General features: G+C 43.6%; 1 protein-coding gene across 1 annotated transcript in view; it reads left to right on the plus strand.

Moving 5' to 3' along the window:
• LOC132829239 (ankyrin repeat domain-containing protein 24-like) overlaps positions 1 to 22164 on the plus strand; it is an 80842-nt gene extending 58678 nt beyond the window's left edge. Inside the window, exons 17-19 of the mRNA XM_060846609.1 lie at positions 4189 to 4350; positions 18881 to 18946; positions 22084 to 22164. Coding sequence (XP_060702592.1) covers positions 4189 to 4350; positions 18881 to 18946; positions 22084 to 22164 — 309 coding nt within the window. The remainder of the gene's footprint in view (positions 1 to 4188; positions 4351 to 18880; positions 18947 to 22083) is intronic.
• The last annotated feature ends 895 nt before the right edge of the window (positions 22165 to 23059 follow it).

Raw genomic sequence — 23059 nt, forward strand, 5'->3', positions numbered from 1 at the left:
ACGAAATATCATTCCTTCCAGTGACCAAGTGAAATCTATCCAATTACGAGGCCTCTGTATTGATTTACTCATTTGTTTAATGTTAACCTCGGATTCTTGTGGCAGAATGGTAATGTGGGCTAGGAGGCCTGGGTTCAAGTCCTGCCTATTCCAGTGATGTTTCTGAATAAATTAATAAAAATTATAAATTAAAAAAAATACTGACAAGTAAGTCTCAAAACAATGTAGAGTTTCCCTGCTGTAACACAGGCAGTTACATTTTAGCCATTTTTTTTGGAATGTTTCCCAAAACTGCATTGTCACACTCGCTGTTCGTTCAAGAATCTCTCTCTGGTAAAAGTCTCTCTTTGATTGTGCTTCCCTTCTATGTAGTACCTTATTTGCTTTGTTGTAAATTGCCCTGAGATCTAGACTCATAGAGATGTACAGTACAGAAACAGACCCTTCAGTCCAACTCGTCCATGCCAACTCGATATCCCAACCCATTCTAGTCCCACCTGCCAGCACCTGGCCCATATCCCTCCAAACCCCTCCTATTCATGTGCCCATCCAGATGCCTTTTAAATGTCGCAATTGTACCAGCCTCCACCACTTCCTCTAGCAGCTCATACACGTACCACCCTCTGCAAGAAAAAGTTGCCCCTAAGGTCTCTTTTATATGTTTCCCATCTCACCCTAACCCTATTCCTTCTAATTATGGACTCCCTCACTCTAGGGAAAAGACTGGGTTTATTTATCCTATCGATGTCCCTCATGATTTTATAAACCTCTAAAAGGTCACCTGTGATATAACTGCTGAAGGTAAGTTGTTGTAATAGCCTGAGGTATTTGAAGTTGCTGTAAACACTGAAGACCTGTGGTGGAGTTATGGTCCGGTATTAACATCCCTATCTATTGGTCTGAGGTTCTGGGTTTGAGTGAAACTGTTGGCCATGGAAGGTCTAAGAATGTGGCCTGACAGGTTAATTGTCACTGTATAATTCCTTCTAATATTCCTGACTGTAGACAGTTAAAGAGGGAGAATATCCTGGTCAGCCATTTTGCAGTAGCTTGTCCATAAATATGGACAACTCCATTGAAAATTCAGGTGCCACCCTGTCTGTTTTTTCAAGTAGATGATTTGATGAAGCTCATGGGAATTTGTCCAGAAATCCATCCTGTACCAAATAGTTAAGGGTAAGAATTCATCATATTGCTTCTATCCAGGACAACATAAACCATTCTACATGCACCAGATGCATCTAACTCTTTCTTAATCATTCCACAACTACTTCATTTCATTCTATGAAAATGTTTTGTTCAGGAACCCATTCCAAGTGTCAGTCACTCAGTGCAATGAACAACCTCCTCAAATCAGTCGCACGTTTGCCTTTTCCCAGTTTGAAATAACATCTCCTTGTTTTACCAAATTCTGTATCATACTGTGGAATCCATTCTCACTGTTACCTGTGGGTACAATTCCCTGCTTCCTTCAAAATGAACCGGGTCATTTAGCCACTGTCTTCCATTATAACAAATAATACCAAATTCCACAGGCCCTGCCTTGATTGTACGTCATTATCCAATTTACCCCCAATTTTTAATCACCCAATTCTGAAATCTTACTACACACTTCCAGAGCAGGTGAGACTTGAACCTGGATCTTCCAGCTCAGAGATATGTACACTGCCCCAAAACAGCCTTGGAAACTGTCAAACTATAACAATTGGACCCTGAATGCACCACTATGGACCAGTTAGCCACACCAGAAATCTTAATTTCCTAATATGGAAATAGAGTCATAGAATCATACAGCATGAAAACAAACCCTTTGGTCCAACTCGTCCAAGCTGACCTGACATCCCAATCTGATTCAGTCTCTTTTGCCAGAATTTTGTCCACATCCCTCTGAAGTCTTCCTATTCATATACCCATCCAGACACCTTTAAGTGTTGCAGTTGTACCAGCCCTGACCACTTCCTCTGGTAGCTCATTCCATACACACACCACCCTCTGTGTGAATAAAATAACCCCCCCTCCCCCCAGGTTCTTTTTAAATCATTCCTCCCTCGCCTTATGAACCTATGCTATGTTGATGAGAGTGCCAAATCCTATTCACTAGATCACCAGGTTACATAATTAACCCTGTACCCACAGCTTCCTATAGAATAAGGTCTTTCAATCCTTTGTGATTTCAACTTAATTGAAAATTAAGAATTCAACATCTAAGATCCTTGGGCCATTTTTGTGAAATGGTAATGTCCCTACCTCTGTGCCAGAAGGACTGGGTTCAAGTCTCACCTATTCCAGAAATATGTCTGAACTGGTTGTTTAAAAGGAACCAGGATCCTCAGTGCCTCTGTAGCAAAGTCAAATATCGTGAGGCACAATAAATGCCAATTTATTGAATAAAATCAAAGGATACTTCTTTCCAATAAAGAAAAACCTGACTAGATTTTATCCAAGTCCAATTCCATGATGAGGGCCAGGAAGTAGCCATACATTTAGCTACTTACAATTGCTCCTTTTGTTGAATGACAATCTACATGAAACTGGAAAGCTGACCAGACAGAACTTTGTGTGTGTTTCCTTGCATTGTTGTGCAAATGGTGCATAGGGGCACAAGGAGTCCACTATCTTAAAGTGAAACAAAGTTATCGCTTGGCTGGCGATGAGAAGGGCACTACATGTGAGATCCTTCTTGTACACCTGGACACTCTATGGCACTGCACACTGTCCTCGAAGCGGCTCTAGCGGGTGGGGTTTAGAGACTGTCACACACCTCCTTCTGGAATGTGCCTCTGCAAAAGAGGTCTGGAGAGAGATGCAGTGGTTTTTGTCAAGGTTTGTCCCAACTACCTGCGCCTGGCGGACCATCAACTCTGAGAAAGATGCTCTTTCAACACCCTGAAATTTGGTGGTCTTCCCGAGCAAGGAGTTGGTCTCAATTGAGTGTTGTAGCCTGGCACATTCCAAGGTCCAGGACTATGTGCTGAGGGATGCACTACAGCTTGGACCACTATCTAAGGTCTTTCTGCCAAAGTTGAATGAGAGTTCGTTCAACACCTCAACTATATGTAAATAAAACCGTGTACATGTAAGAAATATCTTGGGTTTGTTTGCTGAATAGAGTCAAACTCCAATGTTTGTTTGTTTCTCGATATACAGAACCAAGCTGCTGTAGTGACAATGTATGTATAGAAGAATATTTTTATGAATAAAGTAAATTTTTGAAATGAAAAAAAGCCTGTAAGGCAAGGCCTCCCAAAGCTGGGTTGTGAACCCAAATGGAGTCACCAGCTATTATGGAGCTGAGAGTTAACTGCATCATAGGCTAACCTTCTATGAAAGAGGCCAACTGGACAATCCTGGAGACCGGAAGTTATGTTAATCAACCTGTTCAGAGATGTTATTGCATTTCTCTGGAGCAGGTAGGACTTGAGCCTAGATCTCCTGGTTCTGAGGTAGGATCACTACCACTGCACTGCCAATGCTCCCTCTGGAGCCCTGGAGCCCGTCCTGAAATCCTAATGGAAAGTTTGACCACATTATAATTTAGATTTAACAGCTCCCTCCAACTCTGCTGTTCTCACAGCTCTTCCACCCCTTTCTCATACATAAACATGCTCCGTTGCCCCACTCTCACCACTCACTGATAGATCCCCACTATCTGTAACTCCACTCTCGCAGGCTGGTCTGTACACCCCCTCCTGCTGGTGCCACAGATTCTTCCACTTACTCTGCTCTCCTCGGCCCGGGCTCTTGGCGATTTGCACAAACACAAACACATCACAAACTTTGAGGTGGGAAAGAGTTGGGAATGCACTGCCTTAGGAAATACTGTAACCAAACTTAAAATGTCAAAGGAAACATAGCAAATTTAAACCCAAAAAAACCCAGAAAGAATCTAGACAGAACTTAATTTCTTTGTACACTTTAATTGAAGGACAATTAGTATTAATCAGATTGCTCTGATTACTCTCTGTTTAGCTAATAGTCAATAATCTAGCCATTAGGACATTCTCATTTCTGGATAGTTCGTCATGTGTGCATGACAATTGCTTTTGGCCCCATAGCCCCATTGGGAATGGTGAAGTTAAAGTTGTCTCAAGTAGGAGTCCCAATTCTCCATTATGTGGAATTCCTTGCATTTAGGATGTCCCTCCTGCTATTTCTCTGATGCAATTTGTTTTTTTTTTCTCCCTGTAGATAAGTGAACTATCCAAAGAGGTGTTCAAACTAAAGGAGGCTTTGAACAGTCTGTCGGAGCAGGCTAATGCTGCAGCACTACCTCCCAAAGCAGCCCCATCCCACCAACAACACACAGAGGCTACGCAAAGACAGATCAGAGTATTACAGCAGCAGCTAGCAGTAAGTAGGCCATTCGACTATTGCAGGGGATAACACAACTCCAAGAATTACTGGGTGGGGGATGATTAAAATTTACAAAGTTACTTTTCAGCTATCATGTACAACAGTAAAGGTAGCTGATGAAAGAGGGCATAGTGGTTATGTCATTGGACTGATGATTCAAAATCTCATGCTAACTGGATTGCTTAGGACTATATTCACTGGAATTTAGAAGAATGAGGGAAGGGGTCTGATATAAATGTATAAACGTCTAACAGAACCAGACAGAGTAAATGCAGGAAGGATGTTCCCGATGATTAGGGAGTCCAGAACTAGGCATCACTGTCTAAGGGGTAGGCCATTTAGCACAAAGGTGAGGAGCGATTCCTTCACTCAGAGAATGGAATTCTCTGCTGTAGAATATGATTGAGGCCAAAACATTGGCTATTTTTCAGAAGGAAATTAATACAGTATTTAGGGCTAACGGGATCAAAGGGAGAAAGCAGGAACGGGGCATTGATTTGAGGATGATCATATTGATTGGCGAGGAGGCTTAAAGGACCAAACTGTTTACTGCTGCTTTTAAAGCTCCGACAATCCAGGTTCAAATCTCATCAGTTCCTGGTGTTGTCTTAGAGTTCCTGTGGCACTGTGGTCATGTCCCTCCCTCTGAGACAGGTGGCCTGTGTTCAAGTCACACCTTCTCCAGTGAAGAAGATTGATTACATGCGACAACACTACTATTGTTAACAATAGGAATTCAGCCCAATGAGGCTTTTCTGCCATCAATTCCACTTTATTGCCATGGCTTTAAACCTCCAGAAACACTTGACCAACAAAAATCTATTGAGCTTTGACTTCAAAATATGCCTTTCATGTCAAGAAATATTTTCTTTTTCTCATTCTTTCATGAGATGTCGGTATCACCGGCAAGCCCAGCATTTGTTACCCATCCCTGGTTGGTCTTTGGTCTGGGTGGAATATCTCAGAGGGGAGTTTAGAGGTAACCACATTACTGGAAACACATGGGGGCCAGACCAGATATGAGCATCAGGTTTCCCTTCCAGATAGATTTTTACAACAATCAGTGATATTTGTTATGGTCACCATTACTGAGACTAACTTTCAATTCAGGAGAGGTTTTTTAATGAATTGAATTTAAATCTTGTGATGGGATAGAGCTCATGTCCCCAGGATATTTCCCCGGGCCACCAGATTACTAGTCTAGTGATTTACCATTGTGCCACCTTCTCTCCATGAATTTGAATACGTTGGGAGAAAGGCCTCATTCCTGATAAAGAGCTTATGCTCGAAACGTCAATTCTCCTGCTCCTCTGATGCTGCCTGACCTGTGTTTTTCCAGCACCACACTCTCGGCTTTGACTAAGTTGGTCTCAGTGCAGCATATCCAGATGTGAGATGAGAAAACTCTGAAGTGGTGGAAAGTCTGAGGAACCATAGATCCCATTTCGAATAGTAACCCCACCACCTGCACAGTCCCCTCAAGCCACCTGTTCTGACCTGGAACTATGTCACTGCTCCCTCACTGTCATTGGGTCAAAATCCCTCCCTAACAACATCTATGCTACATGGACTGCAGCAACTCAAGAATGCAGCTCACCACCACCTAAACAAGGGCAATTAGGGATGTATCAGGCAGTGAAGTTTGGCCCAGCTAGCATCACCCGTGTCACATTAACATAGAATCCCTACAGTGCTGAAGGAGGCATTTCAGCCCATCGAGAGGTGTCCCGGCCCTCTGAAGAGCATCTTACTCATCCCCATAACCCCCAATGGAACTTTTACCATGGCTAACCCAACCCTACACAGCCCTGGACACTGTGGGATGATGTTTTAGAATGGCCAATCCACCTAACCTGTATATCTTTAATGAATAAAATAAAACAGGATTGACTCACATAATGATCTCCCTATACTGCATATGCTGACACATACTCACTGTACGAAGGATCTCATCAAATTGGAGTCCAGCGTATGCATAACCGGATGTGTGTGCGCACGCAATCCAGACTGCTATTTGGAGCCCAAAATGGGCAAATATCATGGACAATGTGGAAGCAATCAAATCATCGGGCGCTTGATTCTCTTCTTGTCATTTAGCTTAGTCCCGCCTTCTCCAGCTCAGTTAGGCTTGAGCTAGCCAGTGATATCACATCCTGTGGAAAAAAGCACAAACCTGTTCCAGCCAAGCATACTATAATTACTATGTGGCCTCCCAACATGTTATATTCTGACAAAGAATTATTTAAACTGCACTTGAATGAATTAATACTGTCTGCCTCCACTGTCTGTTCCATAAATTGACCAATCACTCACTGCTTTAAACACGGCACTGGTATTAAGCACTACCCAGCATTGCAGTACATTGTTAAGTACAATAGCAAGACATGATGTTGGGTCAGAAGATGTGGGATGCATATGGGTGGAAGTAATAAGGAGAAAAATACACTGTTGGTACAAGTCTATAGGGCCTTTGACCATAGCTATTCTGTGGGATAAAGATAATGAAGGCAGACAAAACATACAGTGCATTCATTACGGGTGACTTTAATCTTTGTATAGATAGGGATAGTTAGATTGTCAGAGGATGCTAAGAGGATGAATCCATAGAGTGTGTTCACAATAGTTTCCCAGAACTGCATGTTGTGGAGCTAACCAGGGATGAGACTTTTTGGATCTGGTAATGTGGCAAGTTTGATAAATGATATCAGAGTAAAAGATACCTAAGGGAACAGTGACCATAACATGATCAAATTAGAATTTGGTTAGAATTGCAGTGGTTTGAGAAAGCAGCTCAACACCACCCTCTCAAGGAGGAGAAAGTGAGGACTCCAGATACTAGAGATCAGAGTCAAGAGTGTGGTGCTGGAAAAGCACAGCAGGTCAGGCAGCATCCGAGGAATGGGAGAATCGATGTTTCGGGCATAAGCCGTTCATCAGGAATGAGACTTGTGGGCCAGGAGGCTGAGAGATATTTGGGAGGGGGTGGGGCTGGGGCGAAGGTAGCTCAGAAAGCAATAGGTAAATGAAAGTCGGGGAGAAGATAATAGGTCAGAGAGGAGGGTGGAGCAGATCGATGGAAAAGGTGATGGAAAGGCCAAGAGGGTAATGCCAAGTTGAAGGCTTGGACTGGGATAAGGTGTGGGGAGGGGAAGTGAGGAAACTGTTGAAATCCACATTAATCCCATGTGGTTGCAGGGTCCCAAGGTGGAAGATGACACGTTGGGTGGTTAGGGTTTGGCAATGCAGGAGGCCCAGGAACTGCATGTCTTTGATGGAGTAGGTGGGGGAGTTGGTGCATGTGTCCCAGAGATGGTCTCTGAAACGATCTGCAAGTTGGCTTTCTGCCTCCCCAATGTAGAAGATACCACATCGGGTGCAACGGATGCAGTAGATGACATTTGTAGAGGTACAGGTAAATTTCAGTTGGATGTGGAAGATTCTTGGACGGAGGTGAGGGGGGGAGGTGTGTGCGAAGGTTTTACACTTCCTGCAGTGGCAGGGGAAGGAGCTAGGAGTCGGCTGAGGGCTGGTGGGCAGCATGAATCTGACAAGGAGTCGTGGAGGGAATGGTCTGTCCAGAACGCAGATCAGGATGGGGAGGGAGATATATCCCTAGTGGTGGGGTCTGTTTGTAGGTAGTGGAAGTAATGGAGGATGATGCGATGTGTACAGAGGCTGGTGGGGTGGAAGGTGAGGAGCAGGGGTGTTCTGGAAGCGGTGGGGTTCAAGAGTGGAGGAGATGCACTGGAGGGTATTGTCGACCATGTGGGAGGGGAACTTGCGGTCTTTGAAGGAGGAGGCCATCTGGGATTTTCTATGGTGGAATTGGTCATCCTGGGAACAGATGCGGCAGAGGCAGAGGATTTGGGAATAAAAGATGGCATTTTTACAAGAGGCAAGGTAGGTGGAGGTGTAGTTCAGGTAGCTGTGGGAGTGCATGGTAGATGGTAGATTTGTATGGTAGGTTTGTAGTAGATGTCTGTGGTTAGTCAGTCGCCGGAGATGGAGAGGTCCAGAAAGGGAGGGAGGTGTCCAAGATGGTCCAGGTGAATTTGAGGTTGGGGTAAAAGGTGTCAGAGAAGTTGATCAACTGTTCAATCTCCTCATGGGAGTATGAGGTCGCGCCGCTGCAGTCATCGATATAGCAGAGGAAAAGGTAAGGGATGGTGCCAGTGTAGCTGTGGAAGATGGGCTGTTCCACATACTCAACAAAGAGACTGGCATAGCTGGGCCCATGTGGGTGCCCATAGCTATCCCTTTGGTTTGGGGTAGACTCTCAAGGACAACAAGGGATGGATAATAAATGCTAATCCTGCCAGAGACACCAACATCTGACTAATGAATAAAAATATATCAGTTTGAGGGTGAGAAATTTGGTTCAGAAACAACAATGCAAAATGTAAACAAGGGCAATTGCAAAGGAATGAGGATGGAGTTGACTGCAAAGGAACTTAGCAGCAAGTCACTTGAAGAACAATGTTTAAGAAAATAGTTCATGCCTCATAGCAAAGATATACTGCAGAAAGGGGATTAGCTGACTATGGTTGACCAGGGCAGTTAAGAACAGCATCAAAATGAAAGAGAAAAAGCATAAAATACGCCATAAATTACTGGTAGACCAAAGAAATGAGTAAGTTTAAAAACTTACAAAAAAATGACCAAAAAAAGGAGAGAGAAAATAAATTTTAGGACAAATTAGCAAGTAAAATAAAAACAAACAGTAATATCTTCTTTAAACATATACAGAAGATGTGAGTAGGCAAAGTGAACAGAGGACCCTTGGAGAATGAGGGTAGATAATTACAATAGGGAACTGGAAATAACAGAGGAGTTGAATAAATAATTTGCAACATTCTTTACATAGAAGACACCTAATAACATTGCAAAAGTGCTAAAATAGTCACAAAAAATGGGAAAAAATAAATACATTAATTACCACTAGAAAAAAAAAGTACTTCGTAAACTAATGGGGCAAAAGGCAAATATATCCCCGGACCCAAAGGGTGCTTTTTAATATATTAAAAGGAAGTAGCTACAGAGATAATGGATGCACTGATAATAACCTTGCTGAAATCCTTACATTCTGAAAAAGTCCCAAAGGAATGGAAAACTGACAATGTATCACCCGAGAAGGGAGAGAGACGAGAAAAAACACAGGCAACCAGGAATTGCAGGCTAGTTAGATTAAAACCTGTCATTGAGAAAATGTTACAGACTGTTATAAAGGATGCAGTGGCAGAACATTCAGAAATGTATAATTTGATCAAGTCCAGTCAGCATGACTTCAAGCAGGGGAGCTCATGCCTGACAGAGTTATTAGCATTCTTTGAGGAGGTAAAAGCATGATGGATAAAGAGGAACCGGCGAATGTAATGCATTTGGATTTCCAAAAGACATTCGATAAGGTGATTCATATAAAGGTGGATTGGTGGTTAGTACTGCTGCCTCACAGTGCCAGAGGGCTGGGTTTGATTCCAGCCTCGGGCGACTGGCTGTGTGGAGTTTATACATTCTCTCTGTGTCTGCCTGGGTTTCCCATGGATGCTCCAGGTGCACAGTCCCAAGATGTGTAGCTTAGATGGATTGGCCATACTGAATTACTGTGCGGTGTCCAGGGATGTGCAGGCTAGGTGGCTACATGGGAGAGGGTGGAGTCCTCTTCACAGAGTCCATGTGGACATGATGGGCCAAATGGCCTCTTTCCTTACTGTAGGGTTCGGTGATTCTAAGGCAACATAATCAGAAAAGAGCTCATTAGGGTAGTATGTTAGTATGGACAGAGGATTGGCTAACCAATAGAAGTAGAAAGTTGAGACAAAAGGGTTATTTTCAGGATATAAACCCGTAATTAGTGGTGAAAAGCAGAGACCAGAAAAGGGCCTGCAATACATAATATATATGAATGACCTGGATAAGGAAAATAAATATACTATAGCCAAGTTTGCAAATGACATCAAAATAGATTGGAAGGCAAGAGGTGAAAGTGAAGCATATTCTACAGAGGGTTATAGACATTTTAAATGAGTGAGCAAAAGGCTTGACAGATGTAATAAAATGTAATAAGATGTAGGAAAATGTGAGGTTTTGTGCATTGGCAGGAGGAATAGGGAAAAAGTGAGGACTGCATATGCTGGAAATCAGAGTCAAAGAGTATGGTGCTGGAAAAGCACAGCCGGCCAGGCAGCATCCGAGCAGTTGAATCAGGAAGCATAGGGTCGTTGAATATTATTTAATTTGATAAATGTTGTAAAAAGCTACTTCACAAAGGAATTTGAGGACCTTTATTCATTCATCATGAAAAGTAAGTAATAGGGGTGGTAACTGGAACGTTGGCCTGTATTTCAAAGGAGATAGAATATAAGAATCGGGAAACCTTGATGAAACTATATAAGACACTAGTCATTGCACCTGGAAAATTGTGAACTGTTTTGGTTCCCTTATCCAAGCAAAGATAAAGTGGCATTGGAGACAATCCAGACAAGGTTCACCAGGTTGATTTTGGGTGTGGAGGGCTGTTCTTATAAAGAGTGGTTAAATAGGTTGAGCATTTACTCCTTAAGAGTTTAGAAGAATGTGAGGCAACCTTATTGAAACACATGCAATTCTTAAGGCGTTTGACAAGGTAGATTCAGAAAGATTGTTTCCTATTGTGAAAGAGTCAACAACTAGAGGGCATAGTCTCAGAGTATGGGGACATCCATTGTGGACAGAGATGAGTTTGTTTCTTTCAAACAGTAATGCATCTGTGGAATTCTTTACAATAAAGAGCTGGTGAGGTTGTGTTATTAAGAATGTATATTCCTGTTATGGGAAGGATGTTATTAAATTGGAGAGTTCAAAAAGATTTAATCAGAATGTTGCTAGAATGGGCAGTTTGAGTAATAAGTAGAGGCTGGGTAGGCTGGGACTTCTTCCTCTGGAGTATAGGAGGTTGAGGCTGACTTTATAAAGATTTATAAAATCATGAGATGAAGAGCAAAGGTCTTTTCCTTAGGGTGGTGGACTTCAAAAATAGGGGACAAATATTTAAGGTGAGAGAAGAAAGATTTAAAAGGGACCTGAGGGAGCAACATTTTCACACGATGCATGGTTCACACAATGAACTGCCAGAGAAAGTGGTAGATGCAAATACAGTTAGAATATTTAAAATACATTTAGATAGGTGAATAGGAAAGATTTAGATGAATATATGCCAAATACAGGCAAGTGAGACTGGTTTAGTTTGGGAAACTTGGTTGTCATGGACGAGTTGGACTGATGGGTCTGTTTCCATGCTGTGAGCCTCCATAATATTCAACACCAAGACGGATCTTTAATCAGTAAAGGAATCCAAAATTATAGGTAAAAGGCAGAAAGCAGAGTTGAGGATTATCATATCAGCCATGATATGGTCTTGCTGCCAGTGGTTTGCTGGATAAAATTGTAGAACACAATCTTCAGTACAACGATGAATATTCTGACTCCTCTGTGACAAAAACTGAATTTGTGAGAAGATTTGTAGCTCGGGTGCTCGTTGCTGTGGCTCTGTTCGCCGAGCTGGGAATTTGTGTTGCAGATGTTTTGTCCCCTGTCTAGGTGACATCCTCAGTGCTTGGGAACCTCCTGTGAAGCGTTTCTGTGATCTTTCCTCCGGCATTTGTAGTGGTTTGAATCTGCCGCTTCCAGTTGTCAGTTCCAGCTGTCCGTTGCAGTGATTGGTATATTGGGTCCAGGTCGATGTGCTCATTGATTGAATCTGTGGATGAGTGCCATGCCTCTGGGAATTCCCTGGCTGTTCTCTGTTTGGCTTGTCCTATAATAGTAGTGTTGTCCCAGTCGAATTCATGTTGCTTGTCATCTGCATGTGTGGCTACTAAGGATAGCTGGTCATGTCGTTTCGTGGTTAGTTGGTGTTCATGGATGCGGATCGTTAGCTGTCTTCCTGTTTGTCCTATGTAGTGTTTTGTGCAGTCCTTGCATGGGACTTTGTACACGACATTGGTTTTGCTCATGCTGGGTATCTGTTCTGATGAGTTGTTGTCTGAGAGTGGCTGTTGGTTTGTGTGCTGTTATGAGTCCTAGTGGTCGCAGTGGTCTGGCTGTCAGTTCAGAAATGCTCTTGATGTATGGTAGTGTGGCTAGTCCTTTGGCTTGCGGCATGTCCTCGTTCCGTTGTCTTTCCCTTAGGCATCTGTTGATGAAATTGCGCGGGTATCCGTTTTTGGCGAATACATTGTATAGGTGTTCTTCTTCCTCTTTTTGCAGTTCTGGTGTGCTGCAGTGTGTTGTGGCCCTTTTGAATAATGTCTTGGTGCAACTTCTTTTGTGTGTGTTGGGGTGGTTGCTTTCGTAGTTCAGGACTTGGTCTGTGTGTGTGGCTTTCCTGTATACTTTTGTGGTGAATTCTCCGTTCGGTGTTCTCCTGTACCATCACATCTAGGAATGGGAGTTGGTTGTCCTTTTCTTCCTCTCTCGTGAATCGGATTTCTGTGAGTGTGGCGTTGATGATCCGGTGTGTGTTCTCTATTTCTGTGTTTTTAATGATTACAAAGGTGTCATCCACATACCTGACCCAGAGTTTGTGTTGAATTTGCGGTAAGACTGTTTGATCTAATCTTTGCATTACCGCTTCTGCTATGAATCCAGAGATGGGTGAGCCCATGGGTGTGCCGTTGATTTGTTCATATATTTGGTTGTTGAATGTGAAGTGTGTTGTGAGGCACAGGTCCAGTAGTTTGAGTATGCCGTCTTTGTTGATAGGTTCAACGTCCTGTTGTCTATTCTGTATGTCCAGCAGATTGGCTATTGTTTCTCTGGCTAGGGTTTTGTCGATAGAGGTGAACAGTGCCGTTACAGCGAATGAGACCATAGTTTCTTCCTTGTCTATGTATATATTTCTGATGATGTCCAAGAATTCCTGTGTTGATTGTATAGAGTGTCTGGATCCGCTGATCAGGTGTTTCAGTTTCTGCTGTAGTTCTTTAGCCAGTTTGTGTGATGGTGTCCCTGGTAGTGATACTATGGGTCTGAGTGGGATGTCTGGTTTGTGCACTTTAGGTAGTCCAGAGAATCTGGGGTGTTGTTGCTTCCAGGTTTCATTCTTTGTAGGTCAGACCTGGTTATCTGTCCGTTTTTTTTTTGTAGGTTCCTCAGTGTGTTGTTTATCCTATTGGTGAGCTGTGGGGTGGGGTCACACTCCCTCTTTTGGGAGGTGTTGGTATCTGCAAGTAGTTGTTGTGCTTTTTGGATGTAGTCTGCTTTGTCCAGGATGACCATCATTCTGCCTTTTTCTGCTGATAGTATGATTATGTTCTTATCATTTCTTAGTGATTTTAGTGCTTCTCTCTCCTTGTTGTTGAGGTTATGTGTTTGTTTTTTCCTTGTTATCAGAGGTACGATACTTTGCCTCACTGTTTGTTGTGTCTCTTCTGTCAGTCCATTGTTCCTGAGTGTGCATTCTAGTGCTGCTAGGAAATCTGCAGTCTTGGCGTCCCTGTGGTTGTAGTTGAGTCCTTTGGCCAGTATTGTTCTTGCCGTGTCGGAGAGCTGTCTGTGGGAGAGGTTTCTAACAGCCAGACTACTGTGACCACTAGGACTCATAACAGCACACAAACTAACAGTAGGGAGGGTGGTAAAAAAGGAGGGGGTGTGGCGTTACTAATTAGAAATGGTATAATGGCTGCAGAAAGGCAGCTTGAGGGGGATCTGCCTTTGGAGATAGTATGGACTGAAGTCAGAAATAGGAAAGGAGCAGTCACCTTGTTGGGTGTTTACTATAGGCCCCTCAATAGCAGTAGAGATGTGGAGAAACAGATTGGGAAACAGATTTTGGAAAGGTGCAGAAGCCACAGGGTAGTAGTCATGGGCGATTTCAACTTTCCAAATATTGATTGGAAGCTCTTTAGATCAAGTAGATTCAGCGAAGCGGTGTTTGTGCAGTGTGTCCAGGAAGCTTTTCTAACTCAGTATGTAGATTGTCCAACCAGAGGGGAGGCCATATTGGATTTGGTACTTGGTAACGAACCGGGACAAGTGATGGGCTTGTTAGTGGGTGAGCATTTTGGTGATGGTGACCACAATTCTGTGACTTTCACCTTGGTTATGGAGAGAGATAGGTGCATGCAACAAGGCAGGTTTTACAATTGGGGGAAGGGTAAATACGATGCTGCAAGACAGAATCTGAGGAGCATAAGTTGGGAGCATAGGCTGTCAGGGAAGGATGTCATTGAAATGTGGAACTTTTTCAAGGAACAGATACGACGTGTCCTTGATATGTATGTACCTGTCAGGCAGGAAAGAGATGGTCGTGTGAGGGAACCTTGGTTGACGTGCGAGGTTGAATGTCTAGTAAAGAGGAAGAAGGAAGCTTACATAAGGTTGAGGAAACAACGTTCAGACAGAGCGTTGGAGGGATACAGGATAGGCAGGAGGGAGCTGAAGAAAGGGATCAGGAGAGCTAAGAGAGGGCATGAAAAATCTTTGGCGGGTAGGATCAAGGATAACCCCAAGGCCTTTTATGCGTATGTGAGAAACATGAGAATGACGAGAACGAGGGTAGATCCGATCAAGGACAGTAGTGGGAGACTGTGTATTGACTTGGAAGAGATAGGAGAGGTCTTGAATGAATACTTTTCTTCGGTATTTACAAATGAGAAGGACCGTATTGTTGAAGAGGAGAGTATGAAACGGACTGGTAAGCTAGAGGAGATATTTGTTAGGAAGGAAGATGTGTTGGGCATTTTGAAAAACATGAGGATAGACAAGTCCCCCGGGCCTGACGGGATATATCCTAGGATTATGTGGGAAGCAAGAGAGGAAATTGCAGAGCCGTCGGCAGTGATCTTTTCATCTTCACTGTCAATGGGGGTTGCACCAGGGGACTGGAGAGTGGCGAATGTTGTACCCCTGTTCAAAAAAGGGAATAGGGATAACCCCGGGAATTATAGGCCAGTTAGTCTTACTTTGGTGGTAGGCAAAGTAATAGAAAGGGTACTGAGGGATAGGATTTATGAGTAAATGGAACTTGATTAGGGACAGCCAGCACGGATTTGTGAGGGGTAGGTCTTGCCTTACGAGTCTTATTGAATTCTTTGAGGAGGTAACCAAGCATGTGGATGAGGGTAGAGCAGTGGATGTAGTGTACATGGATTTTAGTAAGGCATTTGATAAGGCTCCCCATGGTAGGCTTATGCGGAAAGTCAGGAGGCTTGGGATAGTAGGAAATTTGGCAAGTTGGATAGAGAACTGGCTAACCAGTCGAAGTCAGAGAGTGGTGGTAGATGGTAAATATTCAGCCTGGAACCCAGTTACAAGTGGAGTTCCGCAGGGATCAGTTCTGGGTCCTCTGCAGTTTGTAATTTTTACTAATGACTTGGAAGAGGGAGTCGAAGGGTGGCCAGTAAATTTGTAGACGTATCAACAAAGACGGCATACTCAAACTACTGGACCTGTGCCTCACAACACACTTCACATTCAACAACCAAATATATGAACAAAATAATGGCACACCCATGGGCTCACCCATCTCTGGACTCATAGCAGAGGCGGTAATGCAAAGATTAGATCAAACAGTCTTACCGCAAATTCAACACAAACTCTGGGTCAGGTATGTGGATGACACCTTTGTAATCATTAAAAACACAGAAATAGAGAACACACACCGGATCATCAATGCCACACTCACAGGAATCCGATTCACTAGAGAGGAAAAAAAGGACAACCAACTCCCATTCCTAGATGTGATGGTACAGGAGAACACCGAACGGAGAATTCACCACAAAGGTATACAGGAAAGCCACACACACAGACCAAGTCCTGAACTACGAAAGCAACCACCCCAACACACACAAAAGAAATTGCATCAAGACACTATTCAAAAGGGCCACAACACATTGCAGTACACCAGAACTGCAAAAAGAGGAAGAAGAACACCTATACAATGTATTCGCCAAAAAACGAATACCCCCGCAATTTCATCAACAGATGCCTAAGGGAAAGACAACGGAATGAGGACATGCCACAACCCAAAGGACTAGCCACACTACCATACATCAAGAGCATTTCTGAACTGACAGCCAGATCACTGTGACCACTAGGACTCATAACAGCACACAAACCAACAGCCACTCTCAGACAACAACTCACCAGAATGAAGGACCCGATACCCAGCATGAGCAAAACCAACATAGTGTACAAAATCCCATGCAAGGACTGCACAAAACACTACATAGGACAAACAGGAAGACAGCTAACGATCCGCATCCATGAACACCAACTAGCCACAAAACGACACGACCAGCTATCCTTAGTTGCCACACACGCAGATGACAAGCAACATGTATTTTACTGGGACAACACTACTATTATAGGACAAGCCAAACAGAGAACAGCCAGGGAATTCCTAGAGGCATGGCACTCATCCACTGATTCAATCAATATGCACATTGACCTGGACCCAATATACCGGCCACTGCAACGGACAGCTGGAACTGACAACCGGAAGCGGCAGATTCAAACCACTACAAATGTCGGAAGAAAGATCACAGAAACGCTTCATAGGAGGCTCCGAAACACTGAGGATGTCACCTGGACAGGGGACGAAACGTCTGCAACACTAATTCCCAGCTCGGTGAACAGAACCACAACAAAGACTGAATTGTAATTACCCATTTAAGTCAATCACCCTGACCCCTGTGTTGAACAGCACAGTATTTATTAAGGGATGGAATGGATTAAACCAGTTTCTCCGATCTCTTTGCATCATTAATTAAATAACTCATCCCATTCTATAAAGCTCCTTTGCATACTTTCCAAAGGCCTTGAAATCCTTTGTCTGTTATATCCCAGATTTGGATAGAAGGCTAGCTAAATTGTGAAATGAGTGTGAACTGAAGAGGTGAAGTTGGTGTTAAGAGGGTATGGTGGGATAGGCTTGTAGATGCTGTTCCTGTAGAAGAAGGGTTGTACATTTTGGTTACATGTTGTTAGGAAATCAAATAATTACAAAGTTAAGTTACAACTATTTAAGAACAGAGTTAGATACAAAGTACAGTACTGCAGATGTTGTTTTAAATGGGTAGTATTACCAAGGGTAGATATGAGAATATGTAGTGTGTTACCTGATCAGTCATTGAGTTTTTGTCTGGATCTGGGATGAATGTGTCAATACCACCTCCTTTAGTTGGCATGATCAACATTGCTGGGTGGGTGGGCGATACCGTCTCCTGTCCAGAAGTCCCCATCTCCAATCTTGAAATAACTTGTAGAAGGTTTGGAGGATCTGAATTAGTGAAATTATGCTTACTTCCCAATGCAATAAAACAATAATCGCTGGTGATTATTTCAGAGCTCCAGCATCCACAGTTCCTTGCTTTATTTTATAATATAATAAACATATCATTTAGACATGAGTTGACACTATTAAGGAGTGAAGTGAAAAAACCAAACACTGATCGTTTTGACCTGAGTGCACCATGATCTCCCAGAGTTAAGACTGAGCAGATATTAAAGGCAGGTTCCAAGTAACTGTGCTACTTACATCCATCTATCAATTCCACCAAGTCAAATGTAATTGAATAAACCTAAGAAGTGAATGTGCATCTCTGTCTACTGGCCACTGGAGGGTGTGTTCTAGTTTAAAAGGAGCAGCAAAACCTTAACTCAATTGGAGAAATTGTCAGGAGAAAGTGAGGACTGCAGATGCTGGAGATCAAAGCTGAAAATGTGTTGCTGGGAAAGTGCAGCAGGTCAGGCAGCATCCAAGGAGCAGGAGAATCGACGTTTTGGGCATGAGCCGTTCTTCAGGAATGAGGAGAGTGTGCCAAGCAGGCTAAGATAAAAGGTAGGGAGGAGGGACTTGGGGGAGGGGCGTTGGAAATACAATAGGTGGAAGGAGTTTAAGGTGAGGGTGATGGGGCGGAGAGATCAGGAAGAAGATTGCAGGTTAGGAAGGTGGTGCTGAGTTCGAGGGCTGGGACTGAGGGGAGGGGAAATGAGGAAACTGGAGAAATCTGAGTTCATCCCTTGTGGTTGGAGGGTTCCTAGGCGGAAGATGAGGCGCTCTTCCTCTAGCCATCGTGTTGCTGTGGTCTGGCGATGTAGGAGTTCAAGGACCTGCATGTCCTTGGTGGAGTGGGAGGGAATTTGAAGTGTTGAGCCGTGGAGTGGTTGGGTTGGTTGGTCCGGGTGTTCCAGAGGTGTTCTCTGAAACGTTCCGCAAGTAGGTGGCCTGTCTCCCCAATATAGAGGAAGCCACATCGGGTGCAGCAGATGCAATAGATGATGTGTGTGGAGGTGCAGGTGAATTTGTGGTGGATATGGAAGGATCCCTTGGGGCCTTGGAGGGGAGTAAGGGGGAGGTGTGGGCACAAGTTTTGCATTTCTTCTGGTTGCAGGGGAAGGTGCCAGGAGAGGAGGTTGGGTTGGTGGGGGGTGTGGACCTGACAAGGGAGTCACGGAGGGAGTGATCTTTTCGGAACGCTGCCAGTTTCACAGAAAATGTCACTGTTTGGAAATGCTCCACTAAAACTTGGTTCGTTCCTCTTGACAGCAAGCAGAGAATGACCATAGAGCTATCGTGACCATTTACCGATCACATCTTCTCTACGCTGTTCAGGTAAGGAGCTGAATGCTGAGATCACATTCCCGATGGCTTACTTAACGCCGGAGCAGATACTGTCATGACCTTAGGTTCAGAAGCTCTGTGTTCAAATAACAGCCCCCCCCCAGGCCTTTGTGAACACTGAAGGTGTATTCATAATACAACCAAACAGGGCCAGTCAGCAGCAACCTGCCAATCCTAACGACAAACACACACAGACAGCAGGAAGAGGGGGAGACATTCCTGCTCAACCTCATCACTGAAGCAAAGCTGGAACCTCACTCTCCATAACTCCAAGATGTAATAGTGAGTGTTACCACGGCAACTCTCCAAAAATACCAGAGGCCAATTGGATCCAGAGCTTTAACTGATTAGGAATTAGCAACAGGGAGATTTACAGTGAGATTAACAATAATTACTCTTAGTTTTGAGGTACTCACATCCCACAACACATACCCATTGCATGTTTTCATTTTTATTTTATTCACACTAAGTGCCCCACCATCATTTTGTTTTCCTTCTGTATGAGTATCCGTGTTTTCCGAAATGGGATGTCAATACATTGGTGATACTGAGTGGCATGCATGGACTCTTAGAGTGACTGCATTGATGCTCACTCCCCACCCAACTGACAATGCTTGCTGGCACTGTGTAGTTTCATAATTTGAGTTTTTTAATCAGCCAGCAGAGGTTAGTTTTGCCAACTCCTGTTGGACAAATCCCTGGAGATGACCTCCACCAACAATCTCACCCACCAACCTGTCTCCATTTCCATCCTTCTGATGGAACAATAAATAGATGAAGCAGAGCACGGGGGGGGGGGGTCCTCCTGATCATTGCTTGCCTCAGTCTCTCATAAACTGAGCTTTAGATTAGATTATTTTACAGTGTGGAAACAGGCCCTTCGGCCCAACAAGTCCACACCGACGCACAACCATTCCCCTACATTTACCCGTTCACCTAACACTACAGGCAATTTAGCATGGCCAATTCACCTAACCTGCACGTTTTTGAACTGTGGGAGGAAACTGGAGCTCCCGGAGGAAACCCACGCAGACATGGGGAAAATGTACAAACTCCACACAGTCAGTCGCCTGAGGCGGGAATTGAACCCGGATCTCTGGCGCTGTGAGGCAACAGTGCTTGCCACCCGCGGTTTCTCGGATCACCAAGACAAATGCTGGAGAGTCGGCAGCTCAGTGAAGAGGGGTGACTAAGTGCTCCTCAAGGAAGGTAGTGGAATCTGCAGCCCATGGTGTTGGCGTGTGAGTTAGTGCGGTCCAGAAAGTCAAACTGTCTGCAACAGGCCCTGTGTTTGGGAAGTAAATGGAGATCTGTCATAATCACTTGAATTCTAGCACTGCTGCTGCATTCATTAGGAAATTAGTAGAATGTTATTGTTTGTTGCAAGTGGCACTGAAGGCAAGAGTAGGGAGGTTATGCTTTAGTTATACAGGGCATCTGGAGGACCATGTGCAATATTTGTCTCCTTGTGTAAGGAAGCAAGCATGTAAATGCAATAGTGTGTGAAAACTGGAGAGAGCAGCTTGCCTTATGTGGAGAGATTGAACAGGTTAGCCTTATAAATGCTAGACATTAGAAGATTAAAAGCTGATTCAACTGAAACATACAAGATCCTTGAAACATACAAAAGAATGGCATGGTGGCTTAGTGGTTAGCACGGCGCCTCACAGTGCCAGGGACCCAGCTTCAATTCCACCTTCAGACAATTAGCTGTGTGGAGTTTGTATATTCTCCCTGTATCTGTGTGGGTTTCCTCCAGGTGCTCCGGTTTCCTCCTGTCGTCTAAAGATGTGCAGGATAGATGGATTTCCCATACTAAATTGCCTATTGTGTGCAGGCTAGGTGGGTTAGCCATGGGAAGTGCAGGATTAACGGGAGAGGGTAAAGGGGGTAGACCAGGTGGGATGCTCTTTGGAGGGTTGGTGTGGACTCAATGGGCTGGATGTGTGCCTTGACACAGTAGGGATTCTGTAATTCTATGATCCTGAAGAGATATTGGCAGCGTGGATGTGGAGAGATGAGAGATTCCACAATAAAAGAGATCACTATTTTAAAATTTAAGAATCACCCGTTTAAGACAGATGAGGAGAATTTTTATTTTCTCTGTGAGCCTTAGGAAGTCTCTTTCTCAAAAGCAGGTGCAGACAGAATCTGTGAATGTCTTTAAGGCAGAGGTATATACATTCTTGGTAAGTGAGGATGGGAAAGGAGGCAGGTCTGTGGATCGAAGAGTTAAGATCAACCATGATCTAATTGAATGGTTGAGCAGCACTAAAGGGCTGAGTGGCTTACTTCTGCTCCTAATTGATACTCTATATTCATCTGTATGTTCATGTAAACTCAACAATAGATTGGCTCCTGACCTTCAGTCCCGAGGAGACTGGACTCACCAATGTCCTGCAGACCAATCTCGCTGTTGGTCTGCCTGTTTGCATTCAGTCTGGGGCTCCAAACAGGTTTATCTCGGTTACATGCGCGGTAAAAGAGGAGCAGAACAACTTCTCATAATTCCGTTCATATTCCTTGGAATATGACAAAGGACACTTCAGCCAGTGAAGTCATGATTGAAATGCAGCAAACATGAACAGCAGTTTACACTGCAGGCTCCCACATGCAGCACTGAGAGAGATGACAGACAATTGGATTTAGCACTGTTGGAGGAAGGAAAAGTATTGGTCAGGATGTTGAAGACATCCCCCCTGCTTCTCAACAGAGAATCCACTTCCACATGATGGATTAGACGGGATATTGGTTATTTATCTCAATCTAAGACCAAGATCTCCAACAGATCACCATTATCACAATTATCACCATTTCCCCAGTCAGCAGAGTGAGATTTGAACCCAGAACCCCTAAGATATAGGTAAGAATGTCATACAGTGAAACAGGATATATGCTCTTGGTGATGCACCGAAGTTACTGAGGGGTTTTGTGTATAAGTTCCATTAATTTTGAAATTGAGTAAGTGGATGAGAGGAAATCCTGGATTTAATGTGGAAACGATCCATGGCTAATTGCTAATTCACAGCTTAGGATGGAACTCAAAATTTTGAAATTTGGTATACAAAGGAAATGAGTTCAGGCTTGTCATGAGGAAATTGACCTGATTTATGTGCTTCTTGTTGCAGGGTCAAATGGATGAAGATGTCCAAAATGTCTTACTACAGATCTTAAAAATGCACAAACATCACAAACAGACCAGTTTTTAAGATTTGAAGAGGGCAACAATAATGTGTTAATTCTCATAATTGATGACAAGGTTTAAATTATGTAATATGTTTATATCTTGACTTTTTCAAGAAATGCGAAGAGAAACAGAAGAATGGGCTATATATAGTAGTACTTAATTGAATAGATATTGTCTGATGATGGAAGCTGTTAATGTGGTTCACTGAGTGTATTGGTGTGAACGTTGAACCAATAAAGTGGAAATACTTAAAAAAACGCCTGATTTATGGTGGTCTTTTGTGGGCACGTTGAATCTTTCGCATCTATGATCCTCTTCACTTTCATCACTCTCTTGAAATCTTTGGATGCTCGGTGGCGAGTTAACTTGTAAGATATCCTGAAAATAATGGGAGCACCTGAATTTAATGGGGCAACTGGGGAGAAGTGCTGGGCTGGTTGGTTAGTTGTAAGACTGATGTTGGTGAACAACGTTGTGGAGCATTGTGGGTGTCACTAACAAGACTAACATTTGTTGTCCATCCCCTATAGGCTTCACACTGTGGGACTTGCAAGGCCATCTAACAGAGAAATTGAGAGTCCGCCATCTTGCTGTGGATCTGTAGGCTGGACCAGCTAAGGACAGCAGATGCCCTTCCCTCATGGACATCAGTGAACCAAATGGGTTTATAAACAATAATCCATGGTCACCATTGTGAAACTAATTTTCAATGCCAGATTTTATCAATTAATTGAACTAATGGCTGCTGTTGGTGGGATTTGACAAATATCCCCAGTGCTTTAGCTCTGGATGACTAATGCAGTGACATTCCCACTAAACCATCATCTCTCCCCAGTGCCTACACTGTACTCCTGATCCTCTTGCTCCTCTACCCTTGAATTGTCTAACAGCTCTCTGCTGTTCTTCTTGCAGGTCTG

This window comes from Hemiscyllium ocellatum, chromosome 28 (assembly GCF_020745735.1).
Source record: "Hemiscyllium ocellatum isolate sHemOce1 chromosome 28, sHemOce1.pat.X.cur, whole genome shotgun sequence".
Taxonomy (NCBI): Eukaryota; Metazoa; Chordata; class Chondrichthyes; order Orectolobiformes; family Hemiscylliidae; genus Hemiscyllium; species Hemiscyllium ocellatum.